Genomic DNA, 21,939 nt, shown 5'->3' with positions numbered 1-21,939 from the left:
TTGAAAACATTAAAGACAACTCCAATTCCGGTGCAAGGTCGCGCGTACCTTCTTTGAACATGTGTAGGTATAATAACGAAATACGCCCGATGGATTTGTTTCGAGCGATTGATCGATGATAACCTTGAGGTTCGTTAATCGTTACTCCATTGTTCGATGCAATTACTTTTCGGTTTTAGGGTGGGCTACACATTGTATACGTACACCGTAGTAAGTGGCATCGATCAGTAGTAACTATTTGCCTCCAACCGGATGCCACTCGACACTAATCGCGTAACTGTTCGTCGATGGACGATCGTTACTGGTTCGAACTTATACATTGGATCATATAGTCGATCGTGAATGCGATGTAAAAAAGTAACTCGTTCCTTATAACGCAGGATCAAATGGCTTGTAAAGTTGATGGATTTTTAACGGTGGTTCTTCGCACGGCACCTACGAAGTGCAGTAGTGCCTCAATCCCGGACTTGCAGTAACCAACTTACGTACTTTCAACTCGAACATTGCCGCATCGAGATAGCTCTACAAAGTCGCTTATTGATCTATGACCACCGAAGATGGCTGGTTGGTTGGTTGGTGGGTGGGTAGGTATACATACGTCCACGTGTGGCGTCTGCGACGTCGCCGCGCCTTTCCTACCCTGCATCCTGGCGAAGGTGGTATACCTTAAAATTGCATTCGCCTGGAGATACGTCTCGACCTATCGGTCGAGTGTTTTCGAGATTTGTAGGTCACCCTTACGCGGATCGTGAACAGAGAAATAGAAAGAGATATTCTTATTCGGATATCTTCTCAGGTCCGTCTCTGACACCTTCGGCTGTAGCTGCACATCCTCTCCCCCATGGAAAATACAGGGAACGGTTCATTTATTCATTCATCATTTTCAGCGGACTGCGGTATGCAGAGACAAAAAAGGGGAAGCATGCGGTGAAGGTACGTGCAGCACATTTTTGCGTAAAACGATACCGATCGATGGAATACCGAAATTTTATAGTACAACGTGTAAAATGTTCGAAGCGCAAGCCGTTGAGTTGCAACTGAAGAGACTGATCATTACTCACTTCGGGGAACACGTAAAGAGAGAGAGAGAGAAAGAGAGAGAGAGAGAGAGATATATGTATGTTGGTATACGGTGAGCTGGGTTCGGTGAGTGAAGAGTGAAGCATTGAAAGAGTAGCTGACATTCAAGAGTGAGATACCAGTTTTAGGGGAGTGTTTTACTTCGCTGTTATACCGAAATACCCACGTTGAAGATCTGCTCTTCACGTGTTGTTCTTTTGTCATTAGTCAATCGGTAACGGTATGATAATATATATTACAGCGAGTCAATTTTCAGGGTCGGATTTTTCTCTTTGATACCGGTGATGCTATCGCTGCACGTATCGAATGTACGTAAAACTATGTAGGGTAATTAGTCCGCATTCATACCTCATTTGGATAATTATAGAGCCTGCAGTCCTCCTCGTCAATCGCCGTTTGGATTCACCATTGCACAAGAGCCGTTTGTTGGGCGGGTGAGGAAACGAATTGCTAGACAAGGATCGCATTGAACAGATTGCCCATTCATGTCAAGTCCAGTACACCCCCGGTCTGGTACTCGTTCCTAATGCGACTAGCGAATCGCTGATTCTGCAGGCGTTCTTCATTGCACCGAGGATTCGGGGAATAAAAATTAATCGCAATCGAACGACCAAGTCTGTTCGAAATTTCGTGGTGATCGCAGTTTGTAAAAAGCGCTACCTTTCTTATCTTCAATTTCTTGTAATGTATTGTTACTTTTTTTTATTCCGAATTCGGGAAAATGGCTTCATCGATTCGGGTGAAAGTTGGACGAACAATCGAGTAAGTATCGACTGGAGATGATCCGTAAAAGTTTCCGATCTTTCACCGCTTTCGGTTGTCGAATAGCGAATTTTTCAACCTTTCGAGAGTTGTTTCGTGTGTCTTAAAATATAATGTTTCAGTGACAAATCTACCGTTCCATTTAACGAACCGAAGTGAGCTATCGAGACATACAGGAATGCGATCGTCCTGTCGTTCCCATTGCAAAGAAGTTGAGCTTTTTTGTTGATCCGCCTAGTCTCTCAGCTTTTTACTTCGGAACAAGTTTCTCGGGGCAAGGTCTCGACACGAATGGTGATATATAGATTTTCAATTAAGCTAGAAAGTCGACGAGCGGACAGTTGTCTTTTCAAATCCTGTTAAATTTCTTCACCTTGCGTTATATTCGCTGCTCAAGAACAAACAGCCTTAATTAATTGAGTTTTCCGAGCTTCCTGCCGCCTCGCCATTGAAGTTTTCCATTCGTTTCAAGGTGGCATGAAAAAGTGTGAGATAGAAGAAGATAAGAGAGAAAAAAGGAAATGACTTGGAAAAACGGCGTACCTTTAAAAACAATGGACAGAATACAATAATGCCAGAAAAGTTCAAGACTGCTTCCCCTTCTCCAAATACTCTTGTACAAATTTGTAAAATATATACTTTAAACCTTTTCACACAGTTATTTTGCAGTCGTCATCCTTGTCACGAATTCCTGCTCCGCAAGAATCATTAAACATTAGTATGAATGTTCAATTCGTCAAAATAGAAAAAGAAAATCACAAAACGATGAAAAGAAATTCCATCTGTACCGGTAAAATTTTCGTGTAAGCACAGAATTGACAGGCACGTCAGTTACGGAATAATTGACGTTGGATTTTGTTTTGTTTGGCGAATTTTTCGCGTTAAGCTACGCAAAGCACGGTGATGCGGTATTTTACTCGTATCACCGTGAGCGTAAAAAGAAAAAAAAAAAAACAAGAACAACAAATACGGTTGCAAACAAAAGGCGTTTGCTGCCGCTCTGCTGCTACATCGTCGACGTGATCCTGCAGTAATCTGAAATTTTTATCTAGCGATTGATCGGCGCCGGTATAACGAACGAGTCATGCAGCAATTTATCACCCCATTAAGTCTTCCGGCGGTGAAGCGTATAAAGGATTTATCGTCACACCCCGTTGCTGCTGCAGCGTTGTTGCGATAGGGTGAACAGGCTTGCGTATAACGATGCAAAGATATATTCGCTGCATTTTGTATACAGGGTGTTTATGTTAATTCCGGACAGACTTCTGGGGTGTGTAGTGGCTGCTAGGGAAGCATTTTGAGGTAAGACACCCAGCATCGGAAACTCATCGTAACTGTTGTCGAGAGCTTTGAAGGATTTGTGAAACGAATCAGAAGTGATCACTTTCGATACAACGTTCTATTCAACCGCAGACGACAATATAAAGTTGTTGTGTGAAGTCGACACATGGGTGTCTTACATTATTTGTTTCAAAATGCTTGTCTAGGCAGACTCTACACACCATAGAAGTATATGTTCAGACTTAACATAAGCACCCTGTATAATTAGAGCCGTTCTACCAACTTTCGGACACCTTTTTGGGGTCAGAATTACGGTTTTACCGCAATGCGGACACTCCATAATATGTGGACTAAAATATGGAAATCCTCCGAAATTCAGGTCTTTGGGCCTTACCGTTTATGAGAAACATGTTGATCAATCTTATCACGTTTTCGAGTTGAACCTGTGTCTCCGAATTTTTAGCACTTTATGTCGTTGGAAAAAAATCTGAATCGACATATTTTGTGTAACGAAGTTTCATCTCTACGGATGTGAGATCCAATTTAAGGTGTAGGATCTCACGAAATTCACAAAAAATACACGTTTATTCGGTCCCGCATATGCGGAGGACCAGGAAATAAATTGCTTTTATTTTATTGTGGTAAAGAGATGACACTTTGAAGTGTGTCCTGAAATTTTTAGAGCGGAATAATAATGGGACCATAATTAAATTGATAAAAATATTACAGGGATATTATTGAGTATATGCAAAAAAATACGAGATCCCTGGAATATTTATTTAATGAATTTTAACGACGGTCCCATTTGATAAAAATAAATATAAAATTATGTATTTCTTTGTTCTTCGTATACACATGTGTGATGATGTAAAGAAACGTGTTCTTTGATACTTCATAAGAATCTATCTTAAAATACATTTCATAGTCGAAAAGATCGGATGGTTTTGGACCAAAAAAAAAAAAACATTGGATGATAGTTTCTTACGAAGGAACTCGCTGAAATTTTAATACCAAGGTTGAATTCAAAAATATGATAAAAATAATCACCGCATTTCTCGTAAACGGTAAAGAAGTGAAAAACTGTCGAATTTCCATGCCTTAGACTATTGGACGACGGAATTGCAGCCAGAAGGAAATTTGAGTCCTAGGACGCTATATAGCCGAAAGTTGCTGGTCGTACATAGTACATTATATGTAATCAAATCAAAGTCGGAAATTTGAAACAAAAGGGGAAAAAACTTAACGTAAAAGATTTAGTTTACAATTAGTTATGAAAACCAGCGCGTTGGGATAAATTTAGCGACTGCCATGCTGTGCAATTTTTCAAGGACCAAATTGAGCGCCTTGAACGATATTGCAAGACACGATATTCGATACCGTATAGTGTAAAGGATATAAGTAAGGTCATACATTTCCGAAGGCCATGAAGCTTCCCTCACATCGAGGGCCGTGCCACATCCTTGCAGCTTTTATATTGCAAGGCGCAGGTTGTATAGTCTACGTGTTTGCTAAAAATAAAAACACACCGTACGTCGGGGTAAACTAAGAGTTTGGTCGTATAATTGCGAGGATTTTTTTGCAGCAGGTATCGATCGATTTGATCCGCGAGACCCTTTTTATTTTCCAAGGACCCTTGTTATGCAGTATGATATACAAAATTGATTAGCCCCAAGGTTACTATTCCTAGCTGCATCGCAGAGTTTTCTCGAGGCAGAGGAGAAAAGCCAGTTACTAATACATTGCGAACCGAACACCACGTTCTAGGTAACTGGTATCCTTTTCCTTACTTTCTACGCGACCTGGAAGCCGGAGGGGAAAAAAAAGATAAACAAATAAACACTAATGGCTGCAGTGCGCCTCGGCTTGGAAGAAAATTTACCTATAAATCTGTTTTTTCTGCGGAAAACCTGATCATTTTCAGTGTTCCAAGGTTTCTCCTTATCGTATAACGGATATTGTTTTGTCGCGCACAATTTTCTCGCGGTTCTGCCGATGGGGAAAAATAAAAACAAACAAAATTGAAAAAAAACGTCCAACTCCGATTGTAATAAAATTCCCAATTTTTTCTTTTTCAATCTCCTCGTTATGGTTCTACCGCTTCCTCTCTCTCTCTCTTTCTTTCTCTCTCTCTCTCTCTCTCTCTCTCTCTCTCTCTCTCTCTCTCTCTCTCTCTCTCTCTCTCTCTCTCTCTCTCTCTGGACGCTGTCACCGTGTCACGTTCTCATCTCTCTTTCTTCTCGGCTTTAAACAACAAATAACGTGCAGTCCCTTTTACTACGGTCTTTCACAGTTTCCAAAATCAGTATGGATAACCACCCAAATCTCAAGCGATTAGTACAAAGTTAGGAACGTGGAATGGCATTAAGGAACAATTTAAGCCCCCGTGTAGATGAATAGATATATATAGATATATTTACATGGGGCACAAGTATAACAACCCTTAGTCTACAGATTACAGCTGACAATACTTATCGTTTAAATTTACAACTTGACGCCGATTATCATTACTAGGATTATTATTATCATTATTATCGTTCCTTACTTAGAGGAGAATCATCATATCAAATCAGGATTACACAAAAACGATATAAAAATGAATATAAATAATTTTTGGAAAAAAAAAAAAAAACCATTCAAATTTTTCAACCAAATTGACAAATATCGGTGAATCTGCTAAAATAGTGAGCATTTTCATTACTATTGTGCACGAGAATTTAATTGGCACATATTAGAGGTAAGAGAAATTTTTGCCGGAGGTGTTTCGTCTTCTCCTAATTGTCTGCATTGTCTTCTGCACATTTCTGCAGAACGCTCCTGCGGCTAGCCGTCGAGGAAAGTCGCCTTTGCAAAAAATCTACCGAGGCCATTGTGTCGTCTTATTATTTCATTTCGAGCTGCAATAATTAAAAAAACCGTCTATTTGTCTCGCGATTTACAAATTTAGCAGACAATGATAATGAGGCGACGTTATTAGGCGGATTAAACTCCGAATTGTTGCTCAGTCCGAATAGATTTTCTGTATTTTTAACCAGCTTGAAACGATTTGAAACAGGCCATCCAAATCCAAGCTTTGGTTTATTACATAATTATAGTATTTCATATTTTTGTATATTCAGAAGTCTTCGTGCATTACGAATATAATAATTCTATGAATATTTAATTTACGATTGTATCTCGTATTACAATTATTAAAAAGTATCAATTATTGGTCGGCCCATTGGGAATAATGTGGAGCTTTCGTCCCGACGGAGGCTGACGATTTGAAGAAAACACGGGTATATATTTTAATCTGAGACTTGTAACTCGAGTGTTATATTTTTACGAGGAAAGATGTACGCGTACAAAATGGGGCAAAGAGTGAGTGAATCTGTAGAAAGAGATTCAAAAAATAATTGACCGACTTGCTGGGGAAAAAATGTATTCAGCTATTTTAGTCTTTTGTCGTTGACGTGCTGCTGGGAAGTTCACTCTGCATTTTCCAAGCACCCGCAGTCTCGCTATAAACTTCGGCCATAATTCCGTCTGAACGAGAAACTCGGCGAAACAAAAACTTGGGTTCTTATTAGACACTCAGAAGGGTTGTATTCGAGCAGTGAATTATTATCGTTGTTATATCTATAGTTGACAAAAAAATGTCTGAGCCGAAGAGAAATTTTTAACCCCAAATACCGTCTAATACAATTTCGTTTGCGACGCTTTTCGTGCACATAATTTTTGCGATTTCTTAATTGTTTATACGCAGAAAAAAAGAATTGCAACTGGATTAATTTTTTAAGAAAATTTACGCCGTTTACGTCACGTGATTTTCATCTTATACCCATTTATAGGAAAATACCGTTTATTTTCACCTTATGGATGATTGAATTTTGATAAAATGTTTAATTATTCTCGATACCATTTCTGAAAATAAAAATTTCCTGATAGTCTTGATGAAATATTGCTGTATGGAATTTCACGCCGCATTGTTATGCGATCCATAATAATGTCAATAAAACTGTAGAGCACACTTTGCGAATGCATGTATCCACGATTTGATCGTCCGGCTGCGTATCTACCGATAATATTTGCAACGTGCATTATACATCCAGAACGTAAATATCTGCAACGAATGTATTATCCGCGGTAGAAAAATGCTTGCGCATTATACGTATTGTTGATACGAATAGCAAATCACTGCAGTTGGGGTAAAATTTTAGAGCCTCTTCAAATCGTCGTAATAAGCAAATCGCGTTATTCAATCAGCGCCAATTCGAACGACCGGCAATTTCAACTGACGCAGATATTTTCAACCAAGACATCGATCACTTTGGATCGGTAGGAGATAATACTCATCCTAGATTGCTAATCGCGTCTGACGTATCATCGCCGCTCCGTGGGTGCAGATTGAGTAAAAATCTACCTGCGCCAGATTATTACAAGAGGTATTACGTATCTCGGAACATGATCAGCATCAAGTATAATTCAATTAACTCTGTGCCGTGAAAGCGGGCAATTTTATTGCTGACACAGACTCGACTGACCTTTAGAACTGACCTGCACTTCATTGCAGTCTTAACTCTAAAATACACGCTTAGAATTATTTCTCTTGAATAATTGTGTTTTTATAAACGTAGTTGACGATTTTTTCAAACTCGATAACGTCCGTTTTGATATTCTTTTAAGAGATCTTCGAAATTCTGTGGGAGATACTGATAATTTGGAAGTATTATATTTTCAGTACAGCGGAATCGACTTTATCTTCCGTTTGTTGAGACTGATTGTGAAATATATCATGCTGTAATTTGATCTGCGGTAAATTCTGTTTTTTATAGCCTCGGAATTTATTACCCACTGACAATTCATCTCTCATACGAATTAGGTACACGAAATTTCTGCCCATTGTTTTTACCCGTTCACACGCATAGTCTAAACAATCATAAGCCCGGTTCGCTAATTCGCTCTTCGATTGAACAATAGGCATCCACACCTACGACCGAATTAAACTTTTCACAAAGTCAGTCGAGCGAAATTCTCGCAATGACACGGAGTTGGGACTGGGTTGATTATGCTTTGTTTGAGAGTCCATTTTCCTATTTTGATTTCGGGGCTCAGGGTAAGAATGTAGAATGATCAGAAAATAGAAGGGTCTCAAAATCGGATTTCCAAATATTCGCTAATATATTTTATACATTTTTTAACATACAGCAAGTAAAATATTTGGAATTGAAAATTCAGGTAGGTGAAATACGGTAACCCAAGACATAAAACGGTCGGAATTCGAGTGCATTCTTATTGGTAGTGCGATGTAATTTCGGATTTATTCAATTTGAAATTCTGTACTAAATAGAAATTCCATGTCTTTGAAAATTCGATATTGCGAAGCTTCTATTTTCCAATGCTTCTACATTTTCACTTCCATTTCGTCGAAAACGAGCTTACTTATGTATTGAAGCGATTTTCTTTTTTATCGTGAGTCGATCGCTTTCGTCGTTTTCCGCTTCTTCGTCCTTCTCGCCGCGTCGTTTTCGCTGCAGTATTGAAGTATTATGCGCGGATAATGATCGACGTAGGTGACTCGACCCGAATTGCAATGACCCGTCGAATCCGGTATGATCGGGCGAATTCATGAGGGGGAGAACCGACGATGAGACGGAAACAACTCACCATTGGGATACAAAGTTGTGGGACGACCTGTTTCCGGTAAGTGGCAACAAACTCGACAGTTCCCCTGGGATAACGGGAAACCCCGTTTCACCGAGAGCCAACGACGAGGCTACGACGACGATGTAAGTGGAAAATTTAAGGGCTGCAGCAGACAAGATGACGAGGATGAACCGATTTGGTGCGGAAAGTGGGAAAACGGGAAAAGAAGCTGCGATGACCGCTAAGCTAAAAATAATCGATGCGTCGATTGATCGAGTCCAAAAAATTATTATCTTGTATTTTTCAGAAACGGTGCACATGAAAACAAAATTTCGTAAATATCAGTACGCAGTTTTAATAGCGGTAAGGTTTTTTGATGCTTTATAGTTTCGTTCAAGATGTTTTTCAATTTCAGGTAAAAGTATCCATTTATCTTTTAGTTATGACATCAAACAGATACTTGAAAAGTAAGACGATGATAGTAATTGATACGTCATTCGCATAAATTGATATTGTATCGCATCGTTCACGGGAATAAGAAACAAAAACTGATTGTAAGGAAAAACAATCGATTACACTCGATTGATCGGGAAAAGATAATCGATTCAATCGAAAACCAATTATTTTTGGTAATTCTTAAAGAGAATAGGGAAGGAAGCGCCGCGTCGATTGCAGCACTATTTCTGCCTGTTCGGCGGGAGTTTTTCTTTTTTTTTTTTGTTTCCCCTTCTCTTTTCCACTGCTTCGCTTTGACGAGAAATCTAGTTATATGGGACTTCTTTTGAAAGTTACCAGCAACTCGTGTATGCCGGTACCGATGATCGACAACCCTCGGTTATTTAATTTGCGTCAGGACTGTAACGTTTGCACGTATCGGTGAAAAACATGGCGAACAGCTGTATACACACATACAGGGACTACCATGCGAACAAGTTTTTTCGACTTTTATTTATTTGACAATAAAATCCCCAGTTTCGTTGAATCTATTTCTGGGAAAATATACCTACTTTGCCATTTTCCGCCTGTAACTAGATTAGACGGCTCGATGCTCGCGATCGGTCTTTCATCCCCCTCAAAGCTTTTTCCCTGATATTTATCCGTTGCGAATACATCAGAACCGCTACGCAAAACAGTTCGCTAGACTCTTTTTTTTTTCTTTCTTTACGCCGGAACAAGGTCTAAGCCTTGATATTTACCGTTTGATAAATTCTCTCAAAGTATATTAATATTTTTATCTCTAGAGTCGAAAAAGGTGCCTCGCAGCGTAGGATTCTTTTAACATTGGAGTGATATTTAAAAAAAAAAAAAAAAAAACACTACACACACACATGCCCACGTATACTTATCTCCGTTGTTCGGCGCAATTTTTGAAAATAATTTTAAGTACGTGCCGCGATCTTACATGGATATAACAATGTAGATTCTTTGGCTATCTTCAAGAATGTTACGACAGTTTTTTTTCAGGTTAGAGCGCAACTAGAAATCTGATTTTATAAAAATCAGTAATTTTTATAATCTTTGTTAAAAATAGCGGATCTGAAACGACCTTCCAAGGCCTTCGAAAAAAAATATAATAATATATCATATCATTGAAATTGAAATGAATCCTGCAGTTGAATCGATAGAACGTACCGCATGAATATTTTGTAAAAATTCTCAGGATAAAACTAGACCGAGAATAATCCTTTCCGATACGTAAAATACATTTTATCAGACTTGTACTAAAAATCTTTAAGTACTTCGGGAGAACATTAAATTCAGTAAAAAAAAAAAAAAAAAAAAAATAAAAATGTTCACACCTTGTTGCGGTAAAAAACAAAAAAAAAAGCAAACAGTGCCAGGATTCTAATTAAATAAACCAATTATACTCCAGTGTCTATATCGCACGTGTCGCAAATTGCAATAGGTAGGTACGTACACATGTATCTGTAAGCTTCGATAAAACATCCGTTCGACGCGTTGTAGTTTTCATGAATTGGTGATATCTGGCGCATTGACTCTGGTAATAATTTATTCAAACAATGAGATAATTTTACACCTGACGAATTTCAGGTACAGAATTACCGTTGAATTCCTGGCTTCGGATTTAATCATCGCGTGAATAATTCTGAGAGTGCGCTTTGCCGCTGTATTAGAATTCTCGGGATGTTTTATTTCCCGAGAAAACACCAGCTCGAGGTCCAAATTCCATAGGAGTTTACGGCTATGCTAAAGCCAGCCGGATGGAAAGTAGCGAGAACAAGTCAGTATTCGTTTGGATTCGTCGAATCGTCTCGAGGCGAAAGGCTTAATAATTTCATATCGTATAGAAATATACGTATAGTCGCGGAGAAACATTATCAAGTTATGAGTATAAACGTAAGTACGAAACCGCAAATGTTCTTTCTCAACCGTGCCGGGGTATTTCATATTTTATTATTTCCGCGAATGATATATTTCTTTACATAAACAATACATTATCTCGAATGAGAAATATACATTGGGATTAGCAAACGGTCGACTTCTGGAGACGCGAGATAAGCAGAGTTTGTTCCGACCTCGCGAAATTTTGTTCCTTACCTTGTTCCGTTTCGTTTTACACTTCTTATTTTCGTTTTATATTATTCTTATTTCGCTCGCGACAAAAAAATCGTCGTATTACGGCCCCTCTCCCATTTTCATGCTTTCATTCAACCGCCAACTCGGGACGTGAGATGTTTTTAAACCGCTGTCTCATTCAAGGTTTCGTATAATCTTTATAAAATCCGTACATGTAAAATATGTACGTGCATACTAATCAACGCACGAATAAAAACCCTCTTTGGCAATGAAACTTTAAATCATATAATGCGATTTTTGCAAATGTAGGTTCGAATTTTTTACACATAAAAGGAAACAACAAAAAACAGAGTTGACTTGAGAATTGAAACGTTTTTGATATCGATTTAGTAATCGATTATTGTTCGAGGTGCTTATGCGAAGCGTGAAAATTTTTAAAATCGGACCCAAGTATCGACTACCGTGATTTTAGGAAATCTGGGTACCATCGATAAATGGGTGGGTTTCAAAATCGTTCAACTGCGTTTGTCGATGATCCAGAGAGATATAACGTGACATCAAACTCATCCGCGCCTCCGGTCCGATAAAAAGAAAATCCAATATCATAAAAACAGTAAACTGAAAGTCCCTCCAGATGATAATAAAAATCTAATAAAACGTGTTCGAGAGATATTTCCGTCTTAGAGAAATGCAGCTGAACGATTTTTGCAGCCAGCAGCGAATTCATAGCGGCAGGACGAAATATTGAGGAATCGATAGTCGGTCTTATCGTGTGATTAGTAATTGTCGCAGAAAAAATCTGGAGAGATCCGCACTTGAAGAACAGCTGTTAGTAGGTACGCAGCTGCTGCTGTCATTGTCAGAAATTCATCTCAGCGGCCTTTTGAATTTCGAGTGAGGCTCACTATGTCAGTGCGAGGGAAAACTTTCGTACCACGTGAGAGGGTTCGATTAGAAACTCAACTATACCGAAGGTTGAGCAGAGCTTGGCCCTCTCCGGGAACTTGGAAATAACTTATTTTCCTCTCGTAGTACGTCAAGTTGGGATACCCTGCCTCTTGAGTAGATCGTGTAAACAGGTGGAGTAATAAATAACACCCGTGTAGCCGGGGCTACTTGGCAACTAATTTAGCTCCAAATTTCACTAATTTTCCCTCCCATTTTCGAAACTTTTCGAAAATATGTACATGGATGTTTTCACGCGCAGTTTTGTAACGGCGCAAGCGGACGTGTTTAATTTCATCCCAAAATGAAAAGAAGAAAGTCAACGGAGTTGTCCAAATTTAAATTCAAATTTAAATTTAGCGTACTGTACGCGTTCGCGATTTGAGAATTGTTATGTTTTTTTTTTTTTTTTAAAATACGTTTTGTGCAACGTTTACTGAACGTTGAAACGTTGTAATTGCCTACCCCGAATTGCGAATAATTGTAATCTGTCGCCAAGGTGACAATTACTAAACGTTTCGTGGATTTCTAGTAACACTGAGAATCAGAGAGCGTTGCTGGTGTTAAAAGGAGCTTGTTGAATGTTGATCAGGAGAGAAGCTCGGAACGCTGTATTGTATTATTCGTATATAATGCGGTACGGGAAATCGGGAATCGGGTGAACGAGTGAAGATCACACCTCCCCGCGTCATAACAACGTTTGGTCATCGCAAAATACGAAGTGTTGATGCCTCCCTCGGAAACTTGACCCTCGAAAGCTCTCAATTAATCTCGAATCACCGATTGTCCCCGTGTAAACGGTTCGTCAACTCTGTTTCTGCGGTGTTGACTTGTTTTCCGTTCCATTTTTCTCTCGTTTCATTATCTCGGGTGTACAAAATGTGTTTCCCACCGAGGAAAAGAGAAATCATATATTTATATCGAGAGGCAAATATTTGCCCGAGGGTTTGATTTAGGCTGAGATTTTAGTCAACGCCCCAGAATAGGGAGAAAAAAATGAGTCGGGTTTAAAGATGAATGGGGCGCAGTTCGTTTGAATCCAGAGTTAGGAAAAGCGAAAACAAAGAACGGTTGAAAAATCTACAGCATCATTTTTTTTTATTTCTGGTGCCAGCGACAGTGACTGTTTAAATATTATCATGCGTGGTATCTCAGAACTCTGGTATTTTTTATTCGACTTTCATGTTTTTAGGCTCGTTTGGTTTACCAGAAAGATTTTCACACGGATGATGTGAAAAAAAAATTCACTGGCAGTTATAGTCAGTATTGTTCCAAATATATTTGTGCAAGTGCGGTAAAGCAGACGTTCGGTAACAATTCCATTTGTTTGTTATAACGGTATTACGATAATGTTATAAAAATTCGTCAACGCCTTCTTGCGGACACTTTGTATAAGGGGTCTAGTCCAGTGATCACTTTTAGCGTTCCAATTACAAATCGTTGGTTTGCTAGCCTGTGTCATCCGAATTTGGCCAGCTTCATTTCCATTACATGGCACAACGACGTTGTTTCATCCGTGTTGACTTTTTAAACGGCCGTGCATCCCCTCGCCTAATTTTATATTCATAAAGCGGAGCCCTGCAGTTTCGTCGGGACGTGATCCTGCAGCTTGAGTAACACCGAACGTGATCTTCTCCTCTTCTTATCTCGTTTTCAAGGTATGTGTGATGCTGGCGACGTGGTGGCGTCGCCAATCCCAAGTCTGGCCCTGGTCCTGGAGGTGGATGCTGGGACAAGAAGATCAACCACGGAACAACTCGCGTCGAAGAACCTCGTGACCCATGTGGACCTACATGATGGCCGCTGCGAGCGCTGACCCCTTGGCAGCACACACGAGACGCCTCGCAGCCTCTCACAGACCCCATCGTGAACCCCCGAGTCAAACCACCCTCAGCAATCATGTGCCTCCCAGCGAATCGTGCAACCAAACGACGCAGGTAAAACTACACCTTAGAAACGCCACGTTATTCCTAGAAGGGTAGTTCAACTCCACGGTGTCGAGTGATCCTGCAAAGCATTCTCGAATTTTGCTTCTCCTTCAAATGTCCTGAAAGGTATCCTTGAACTTTAAATGCGTCCTGGAAACACTCTATTTTTAACGTCCTCGCATTTGTTAACGATCTTTTTACTAGACACCGTGAACTGCGAACCTTGACAAAAACGCGTAAATGAGGAAAAAATCTATACATTCGTTCGTTTGTATCGATGACTTCCGTACGATCTCCCGGCTGGAAAGCGAAATGTTAATCACAGTCAATCAAGTCAGCCGCCGCTGCATGGGAAATAAATTTCCATCCAAGGACAGAGTCGAGATACCTACCACGGTGCATGCCTGCACTATCAACTGATTAGATTCCGAGAGCCCGGAGGAACGTATACCTATGTACACACATATATATATATATTATATATATATATATATATTTTTTTTTTCACAATAGAAAACTCGTTTCTGAGTCACGTTCCATGTCTCCTTCCTCCAGCTTTCATTTCCCCTCACCCACACCGCCTGGAAGAGTAAACAGAGAATATCATGGCGTATTGTTTCAGGGAAAAAGAAAATAATATCATTCTTGTATCGAATTACATCGCCGATTTGAAAGGTCCGTTGAGAAAACGCGAGGAACGTTATTATTCCTTGGTGATTCGGTGTCTCAATAAGAGCTTGACGACGCGGGGATAAGGCGACGAGATGATTATTTAAATATATACCTGCTATCAAGTCAGGTTACGTTGAATATAATTATCGCTTTGTCAATTAACGCGGAGGTAGAATTGGATTATGTGTCCGTTAGATGTGTGTAACGATTCTCATCGGCATTGAGGCTGTTGGGCTTTCAGCTTGATTAAAACTTCCGAAGGGGATAAATTCTCCGCTCAATCCAAAGCCGCGTGCTTGTCTTAATATCCCCGCGCATTGCTTTGTACGGAGTATTCCATGCGAAATTGCCTAATTTTAACGCACAACATTTCTAATCTTGTTGAAACTTTTGTACAGGTGACAGCTGTAGCGCGTCTCTGAAACTGCCAATTTGATTTAAATATGATTTTTTTTTTTACAAAATCACTCTTGACCTACAAATATTCAAGTCTTGTCAAATTTTCGAAACTTTCAGAATTCTAAGAAATTTCATTTTCTTTCACATTTTTTTGTTCTCCATTTTTTTTTTCTTTGAGGGAGAGAGTCCTGAAAATTTCAGGCTAAAACAAATCAATGTCCGACGGTTTTTAAACATCGAAAAAATTCTGAAACATTTTCAACTCTACAAGCGGCGCGGCAAAATTATGTAAATGAAATGAAAATTTTATAGTCTGATGAAAATGGAAAAAAAATCCACATTTTATGCAATTTTGACTTGCTCTCCATAGAGTACAAGAATGTTTGTGAATTATTTTGAAATAATGAATACATTAAACAATGATTTCTGTCAATCAAAGCGTCGTCAAATGAATAGACAAAAAATATCGTTCCGTCATGGAACCAATGAGAAAATGATCGATAAAAAATCAACTCTTCTATAACTGGTTACGAGTTTAAAAATGTGATTTGAGGCGGGTTTGAATATCTGTAACTCGAAATCACGTTGGTCTCAGAGATACAATTCCATCGCTTAAGAATGTTTTTAAAAAATTGAATTTGTCCAGCGCTAACATTGATCGATTTGGCATAGAATACCCCGTACGTACATGTACTGCAATTGCGTTGACTGTTGAGAGTAGGGGTCGAGCAGGGTAAAAAGTTTGCTAACTTTTCCTTGCGACGGTTAGGTAACAAATACTTATACGAAAACCACCGTGGTGTGTGTCAAAGTTGGTCGAAATACTTTTGAGTGAAATATTGGCCTCGTCTTGTAAATTTTCATCCTTTATCTTCATTCCAGTTGGACATTCCCAGGCAAGATGGCGGGATCGCCCGACTCTCTGGCACGGAACGATGCCCGGATACTGAATCATCGGAAGTCATTCGCATCTTTGACCCATCTCGCACCGATCAGGTTAGTCCAATGTTTCCAGATTCGCGCTTTATTGTCACTCGTTGAAAAAGCACCTGAATTATGGCACACGACCCGTCACTTACCAATTAACAAGCAATAAAAAAAAAAAAAAATTAGTCTGAACAAATTCCAAATCTATAAATATTTCAGACAAATTTATTTCATTTATTGCATGCAATCATTGGTTTTCTGATTTGTACTCCGTGTGTGTAGTGAAAAATCTTGTTTCATAGATCATTTTCCTGCTGTATTATAATTATATCGCAGAAAATTATCAGAATTATCGAAGAATTTTGCAACGAAAATTTCCTCCAGGGAATCACTAATTATAAGACAGATGAACGAAGAAATTTAATTAAATAAGTTTCGCCTTCTATCTTTTACTATAATTTTTTTTTTAATTTACTATAAAATTGGGACGTAGGAAATTGTTTTTTTTTTTTTCCTCGTCGTTTTTTTCCACAATTTCCGACGTGTTCGCTCGGTGAAAAAGTGCGAAAATTGCGGTACTAAAAGCACGAGCCCCGTACGTTTTCGGTTAATAATTGGGCCGATGGGGAATGGCCTCTTGACCGATCGGCCGCTCGATCAATCAGTCCGGCCATCCAGAGCGACGGCCAAAACCAACGGAGCTTGGCGAAGAAGCGTTCAGGCGAAAGCGATAAGCTCCGTCTGAAACTCGGCGAGGCATTCAACGACGACGTCGTGTCTTCTTCAAACGACGTTGCCTTTCTTTTACCTTCATCATTTTTCCGTTCTCTTCCATGCCGCGAATACGCGGAGATTATTACTCCGTACCTTGATGAGAACCGCGGGCTATCAACAAACGCGCTTCGTCGTCTTTCTTTCACGCTAATGCGGATCAGATTAACCCAAATTATAAGAGTGGAGAAGAACTTCTGCTTACGGGAAAAGAATTTCTATAAGATGGTGTAGAGAGAGAGAGAGAGAGAGAGAGAATGAAAAAGGGGGGGGGGGGAACAAAATAGAATATTATTTTACTTTTATCCATAACAATGTTAAACTAATTTAGAAACTGGGTACAGAAAGAATCGATGGAACGAACGGAAGATGGCAGAGGGATAGATAGATAGATAAGATTTATTACGCCCAAGGCAATGCTGGACGGGAATTAGTTACACAAATGAAGCAGTAACAAGAAATAAAAAGTGGCGAAACCAAATATGTAGAAGTATAAAGGTATGAAGAAAAATAGAATGTTAATACAGTGGAGGATGAGAAGTACGCGTGGGATAAAGTGAAACTAAAATATAATAAAAAATAAAAATAAAAACCGAACAAATAAGTAACAGAGAGAAAGAAAGATGGGGAGAACAAGAGAGAGAGAGAGAGAAATATTCAATGGAATTTCCACATTTTCGCATTGTTACGTATTTTCGCCGCGTAGCGCGTCGCTTCGCGGGCGTACTTTTAACGAAGGTAATTTCCGCGATAAGACTACCGCGAAGGTTAAGGGTCAGGGCTGAATGAGTGAATAGGACCGGGTTTAAGTTTCGGATGTTTAACCATGAGAAGGGGGCACCGATGTGCCGAATTCGAAAAGAAGTTCCCAAGCTAACTCTGCGGAATTTTCAATGCAGGCAATATACATATTATTTAATCGAATATTTGCATAAAATTTGCTTTCATTTCCATTATATGTATATATATACATACATTATACATATACATAGCAAAAGTGAGAAATCGGACTATTGTTTAAAGGTACGGAATACACGCGTCTTGTTTTATAGTTCAGTGTTGCACGTGAACGTGTAGATAAGTTTGTTTTTTTCCTAGCATCGCTTTTGAAAATTAATCGACGATACGTTAACTAAGGATAGAAATTTCCGGCTGTATTCCAGGAGGTCGGTGCTATGGAGGATACCTGCGACAGCATCCGGAATTCAGAGAAGCTGCATCGCCGCCTTCATCGTCTTACCAATCGTCTTCAGGTAATTGCGCACCGCATCCAATGGTTTTCAACCATTACCCGCGAGTTTCCTTACCGATTGGTCGGTTCCTCTCAATTGGGGTTATTACCCTAAAATTAACCGCAGGCAACGGCAGCGGGGATGAGGGGTGTCGAATTTCATTCCCGATCATAAACTACGATCATCGCAATTTCCGGGAGAGAGCGACCAGCGGATGCCCTGCGCCTGCACGGTTATAAATCGATTAACACGAGGCGAAATTCTCCCTCTCCCACCCCCTAAAAAAAAATCCGGAAACCGTGTTTAGGCAAAAAGAAATTACCTATATATAATATGTATAATATGACTCAAATATGAACGTGGCTCATCAGAAAATTTACATGGTGAATAAATTGAAAACTTCGATCCCGAAAAAATGATCTATGTAAATTACATGTTAGTTAAGAATTTACGTTTTAACAATCTGTTACTAAAAAAATAATAAAACAATATTTTGTAACCAGCTGCACGTCGTGTTTGAATGATATATTTCTCTAAAAAATGTCTCATTCAAATATCGAAGATATAAATCAAAGCCGTGATACCTTTTACGTCTCGGAACATTCGATTTTGATTTCCTGCCTGAAAGGGAGTTAGGTGAGGAGGTTTCGAATTTCGGACAGAGTAAGGTGGTGGTAATGAATTTGTTTTCTGGTTTTCAGAGGATGTGGAAATGCCGGCCGAGAAAACGAAAAAAAGACCGGGAACCGGACGGTTTCCTAGCGAAGTTTCAGGGCAGCGGTGCCTCGGCATCGCCCGAACACAGCGCCACGTGCTGTTGGGGACATCGTCTCGCCATTGACCCAACCCTCCCGTTTCACTACAGAGTGAGTACCGGCCCATTATTTTCTTTAGCTCTTTGTCGCATCCCATTACTTTCCCTTCTCTCATCTCCCCAGCCTTCTGCCACCCCGCATTGACGACCTTCGTTATTCTCACTCTCGTTATCATCGTTCACCCACACTCTTCATTCTCCTACACTTTTCCCACATTTGTTTGTAATTTTTCAAGCACGTTGTTACAGTTTGAGCACGCACCGGCGTAAAAATCATCACCGCGATTTGTGGTTGAGATCGAAAAAATACTCCTCATTTAACGTAGTGCGATATGCTAGCCCGCCACGTGCGTTACGAATTGCGTCTGTCACCGACAACGGGGGAGCAAAAATATTGGACGGATACCGTACGTCAGCCGATCAGAGCCTATGGATCATCGGTGATTGACCCTTGGAAGACACGCGAGTCTCTATGCGTATAACTCGGCCAGAGTTTCAGTTGGGGAGGAGGAAGGATAATGGCTCGCATCGAAAATCCTTTCGCGATGCCGTCACAGGACATTCATTCGTTCGTTCGTTCATTCATTCGGGTTTTCACTTTTCGCGAGACACCTTTTCGGAGAAATTTTGGGAGTGAGATGCAATTCGCTTAAATCATCCCAAGGACGTTTACAAGAGACTCTGTACGACGTGTCTGCGTTGCGATGACGTGGATAGAGGTGATGAAGAAATTCCACGGAAAAGAGAGAATGTGTTTATTAATCCCTGAAGAATAGCTGCGGGTATATATATGGCGGTTCTGAAAGCGCCCGTTTTAATTATGGACGCTTGAGTTTCAAAATTTCAAATACATCAAGCGCCGGGGATGAATTTTCCTTTGTTATACAACGCGCATTGAAATTAGTCCGTTCTCTTTGACGATGCAGTTAAATTTGTTGATTCATGGTTTTACCTGAATCTAGAAGAATCTAGAACTTAATACAGTACAAACAAAGCCGGCATTTTGGAATGAAAATTGCGCGTGTAATCCCGCGAGGCTCGTTCGGAAATAATGAGCTTGCAAAACTCGCTTTTTCTCAAAGCTTTGATAAACCATATCCGGGTTCAAAACGAACACCGTACGATACTTGTCCAATCTACGAGTGATAATTAATCGGGTCCCCAAGAGATTATCTCAGAATTGAAAAACCAGATCGTTCCAATTGACCGACTGTTACACATGTATATATAAAGGAAAAAATGAGTAAAAAAGAGCCGAATCAACGTTCTTTGTCTTTGTTCGCCTTTGATTTACCGACGGTTATGTATTTGACCTTTCGATTCGAAATAACGACGGTCATTTTGAGCGCGTGATATTCGAACTTGCGTAACGTCGCTGAGTCCTTTTTCAGTAAATCGTGGATTTTATTCCACAGGCGCTACACTGCGGTGTACTCGGCAAGAGGATGAAACGTGAGGTTATAATGAGGGGGCAAATGAATCGAAGAACCCTGAAATCAGAAGTCGATTCCCCGGCGTCGTCACCGCGCTCTATATCCGTTGAATCCGCGTTTAGGAACCTCGTTGCCCGCGCCCACGTTTCTTCGAATTTCCACCCACGTATCTACGATAATCCATCGCCTTAATTCAAGTTCTGGAATCTTCTGCCTCCCAGTTGTATACGTACGATATTCTCCTTGGGCTCGATCCCGAGCCGGATACTCCCACTTCACATTTCCTTGCACGAACGTCTTGACGGGTTTTAAACTATTTATCGAGACGTCTTGATCCGGAAATTATCGCTACGTCATCGTTGACATCAAACAAACCTGCGTGGTTGATAATAACGAGGTAATTGATTTTTAACGGAGGGCGCTTCGAATGAAATTGTGGTACGTATTAAATTATGTGACGCGAGGTACTTTGAATTAAATTGCGGAGAACTCTTCTCGTTTCTTATTTAGGTATTCTTTTCAATGTTGTCGTATCAGATAAGATTGCACGAATCGATTTGCCTTCATTTTCCTACAGAAAAATTCACGCTCTCCAATTAGAGAAGAATCGAGATTCTTGACTATTGATTCATCCGCCGAAGCTTTCTTTACAAGATTTGAACCGTTGCCAATCAATCAGAACGCCAAGTATCTCAATTAACTTCTGGTAAAAATAACGCACGGGGCTTACATTGGCGCGCATCGTATCCAGTTTCAATTTGACGATTCGTCAAAGTTTTATACTTGTGATTAATTCAACGAAAATTGATATACATCTTCTCCCGTAGAGGCTCCTAAGAACTCATACATACAATAATCTTTTGCCATTATACGGTGATGTGTTTTTGGTACATTTAGTGAAGCAAGAAAGACCGTAGTTGGAATACCTGAATTTTGGTTTAACGTTTGAATTTGATTTATTTACGAGGCAAGATAACGCGATTCAGTCTCCTCTTTAGATCTGAAGGGGTGCAAAGTCTATTCCTAACTTCGCGTAAATTTACTTTGAATATCGTAAGTAGATCTCATTAAGGGCGAGAGTAATTTCAGTGGTGTGAAGTATAGTCCATACCTGTAAGATATAGATACTACAGTGAACTCGATGTAATTTGGATCGAATAAATTTTTCACCTTTTCAAACTTTTCGCATTTCTGAAATTGTAAATCTCGAGATGAGTGAGAATTACACTGAGTTCCCGGAAAACAATCCTATCTAGATTACAAAAAATGTATTTTTTTTTTCCTCACGGAAAACAACCGCGTGGATAATTTGAGCGAGCATTTCACTCGAGGTTTCACAAGGATCCAGAAGCCGACGATGAATGATGACCGATGACAGATGACTCGAGTCGAGCTACCCGGTGGTACTCTCGGAGTTTTTGCAACACTTTGTTGAACGGTTCCGGCATTCAGCTTGCACCTTTATAAATTGAAGCCCGAGCTCGAAAGCGTGGCTGGTGTACTTGGATCCGTTGATATTGAGCTCTCTCGATCTC

General features: G+C 39.9%; 1 protein-coding gene across 3 annotated transcripts in view; it reads left to right on the top strand.

Annotated features, from left to right (window-relative positions):
- Positions 1 to 21,939, top strand: part of LOC124297090 (cyclic nucleotide-gated cation channel subunit A) — a 66,291-nt gene that overhangs the window by 24,065 nt on the left and 20,287 nt on the right. For 2 of the 3 annotated variants that reach the window (XM_046747712.1, XM_046747711.1), the window contains exons 2-5: positions 13,887 to 14,165; positions 16,110 to 16,223; positions 18,089 to 18,178; positions 18,859 to 19,023. In XM_046747712.1, coding sequence (XP_046603668.1) covers positions 14,010 to 14,165; positions 16,110 to 16,223; positions 18,089 to 18,178; positions 18,859 to 19,023 — 525 coding nt within the window. In that variant the 5' untranslated portion in view covers positions 13,887 to 14,009. The remainder of the gene's footprint in view (positions 1 to 13,886; positions 14,166 to 16,109; positions 16,224 to 18,088; positions 18,179 to 18,858; positions 19,024 to 21,939) is intronic. The other variant, XM_046747713.1, reaches the window with a different exon arrangement.

This window comes from Neodiprion virginianus, chromosome 2 (assembly GCF_021901495.1).
Source record: "Neodiprion virginianus isolate iyNeoVirg1 chromosome 2, iyNeoVirg1.1, whole genome shotgun sequence".
Classification (NCBI taxonomy): Eukaryota; Metazoa; Arthropoda; class Insecta; order Hymenoptera; family Diprionidae; genus Neodiprion; species Neodiprion virginianus.
The sequence above is the reverse complement of the archived record's forward strand: the minus strand, read 5'-3'. Positions and strand labels throughout refer to the sequence as shown.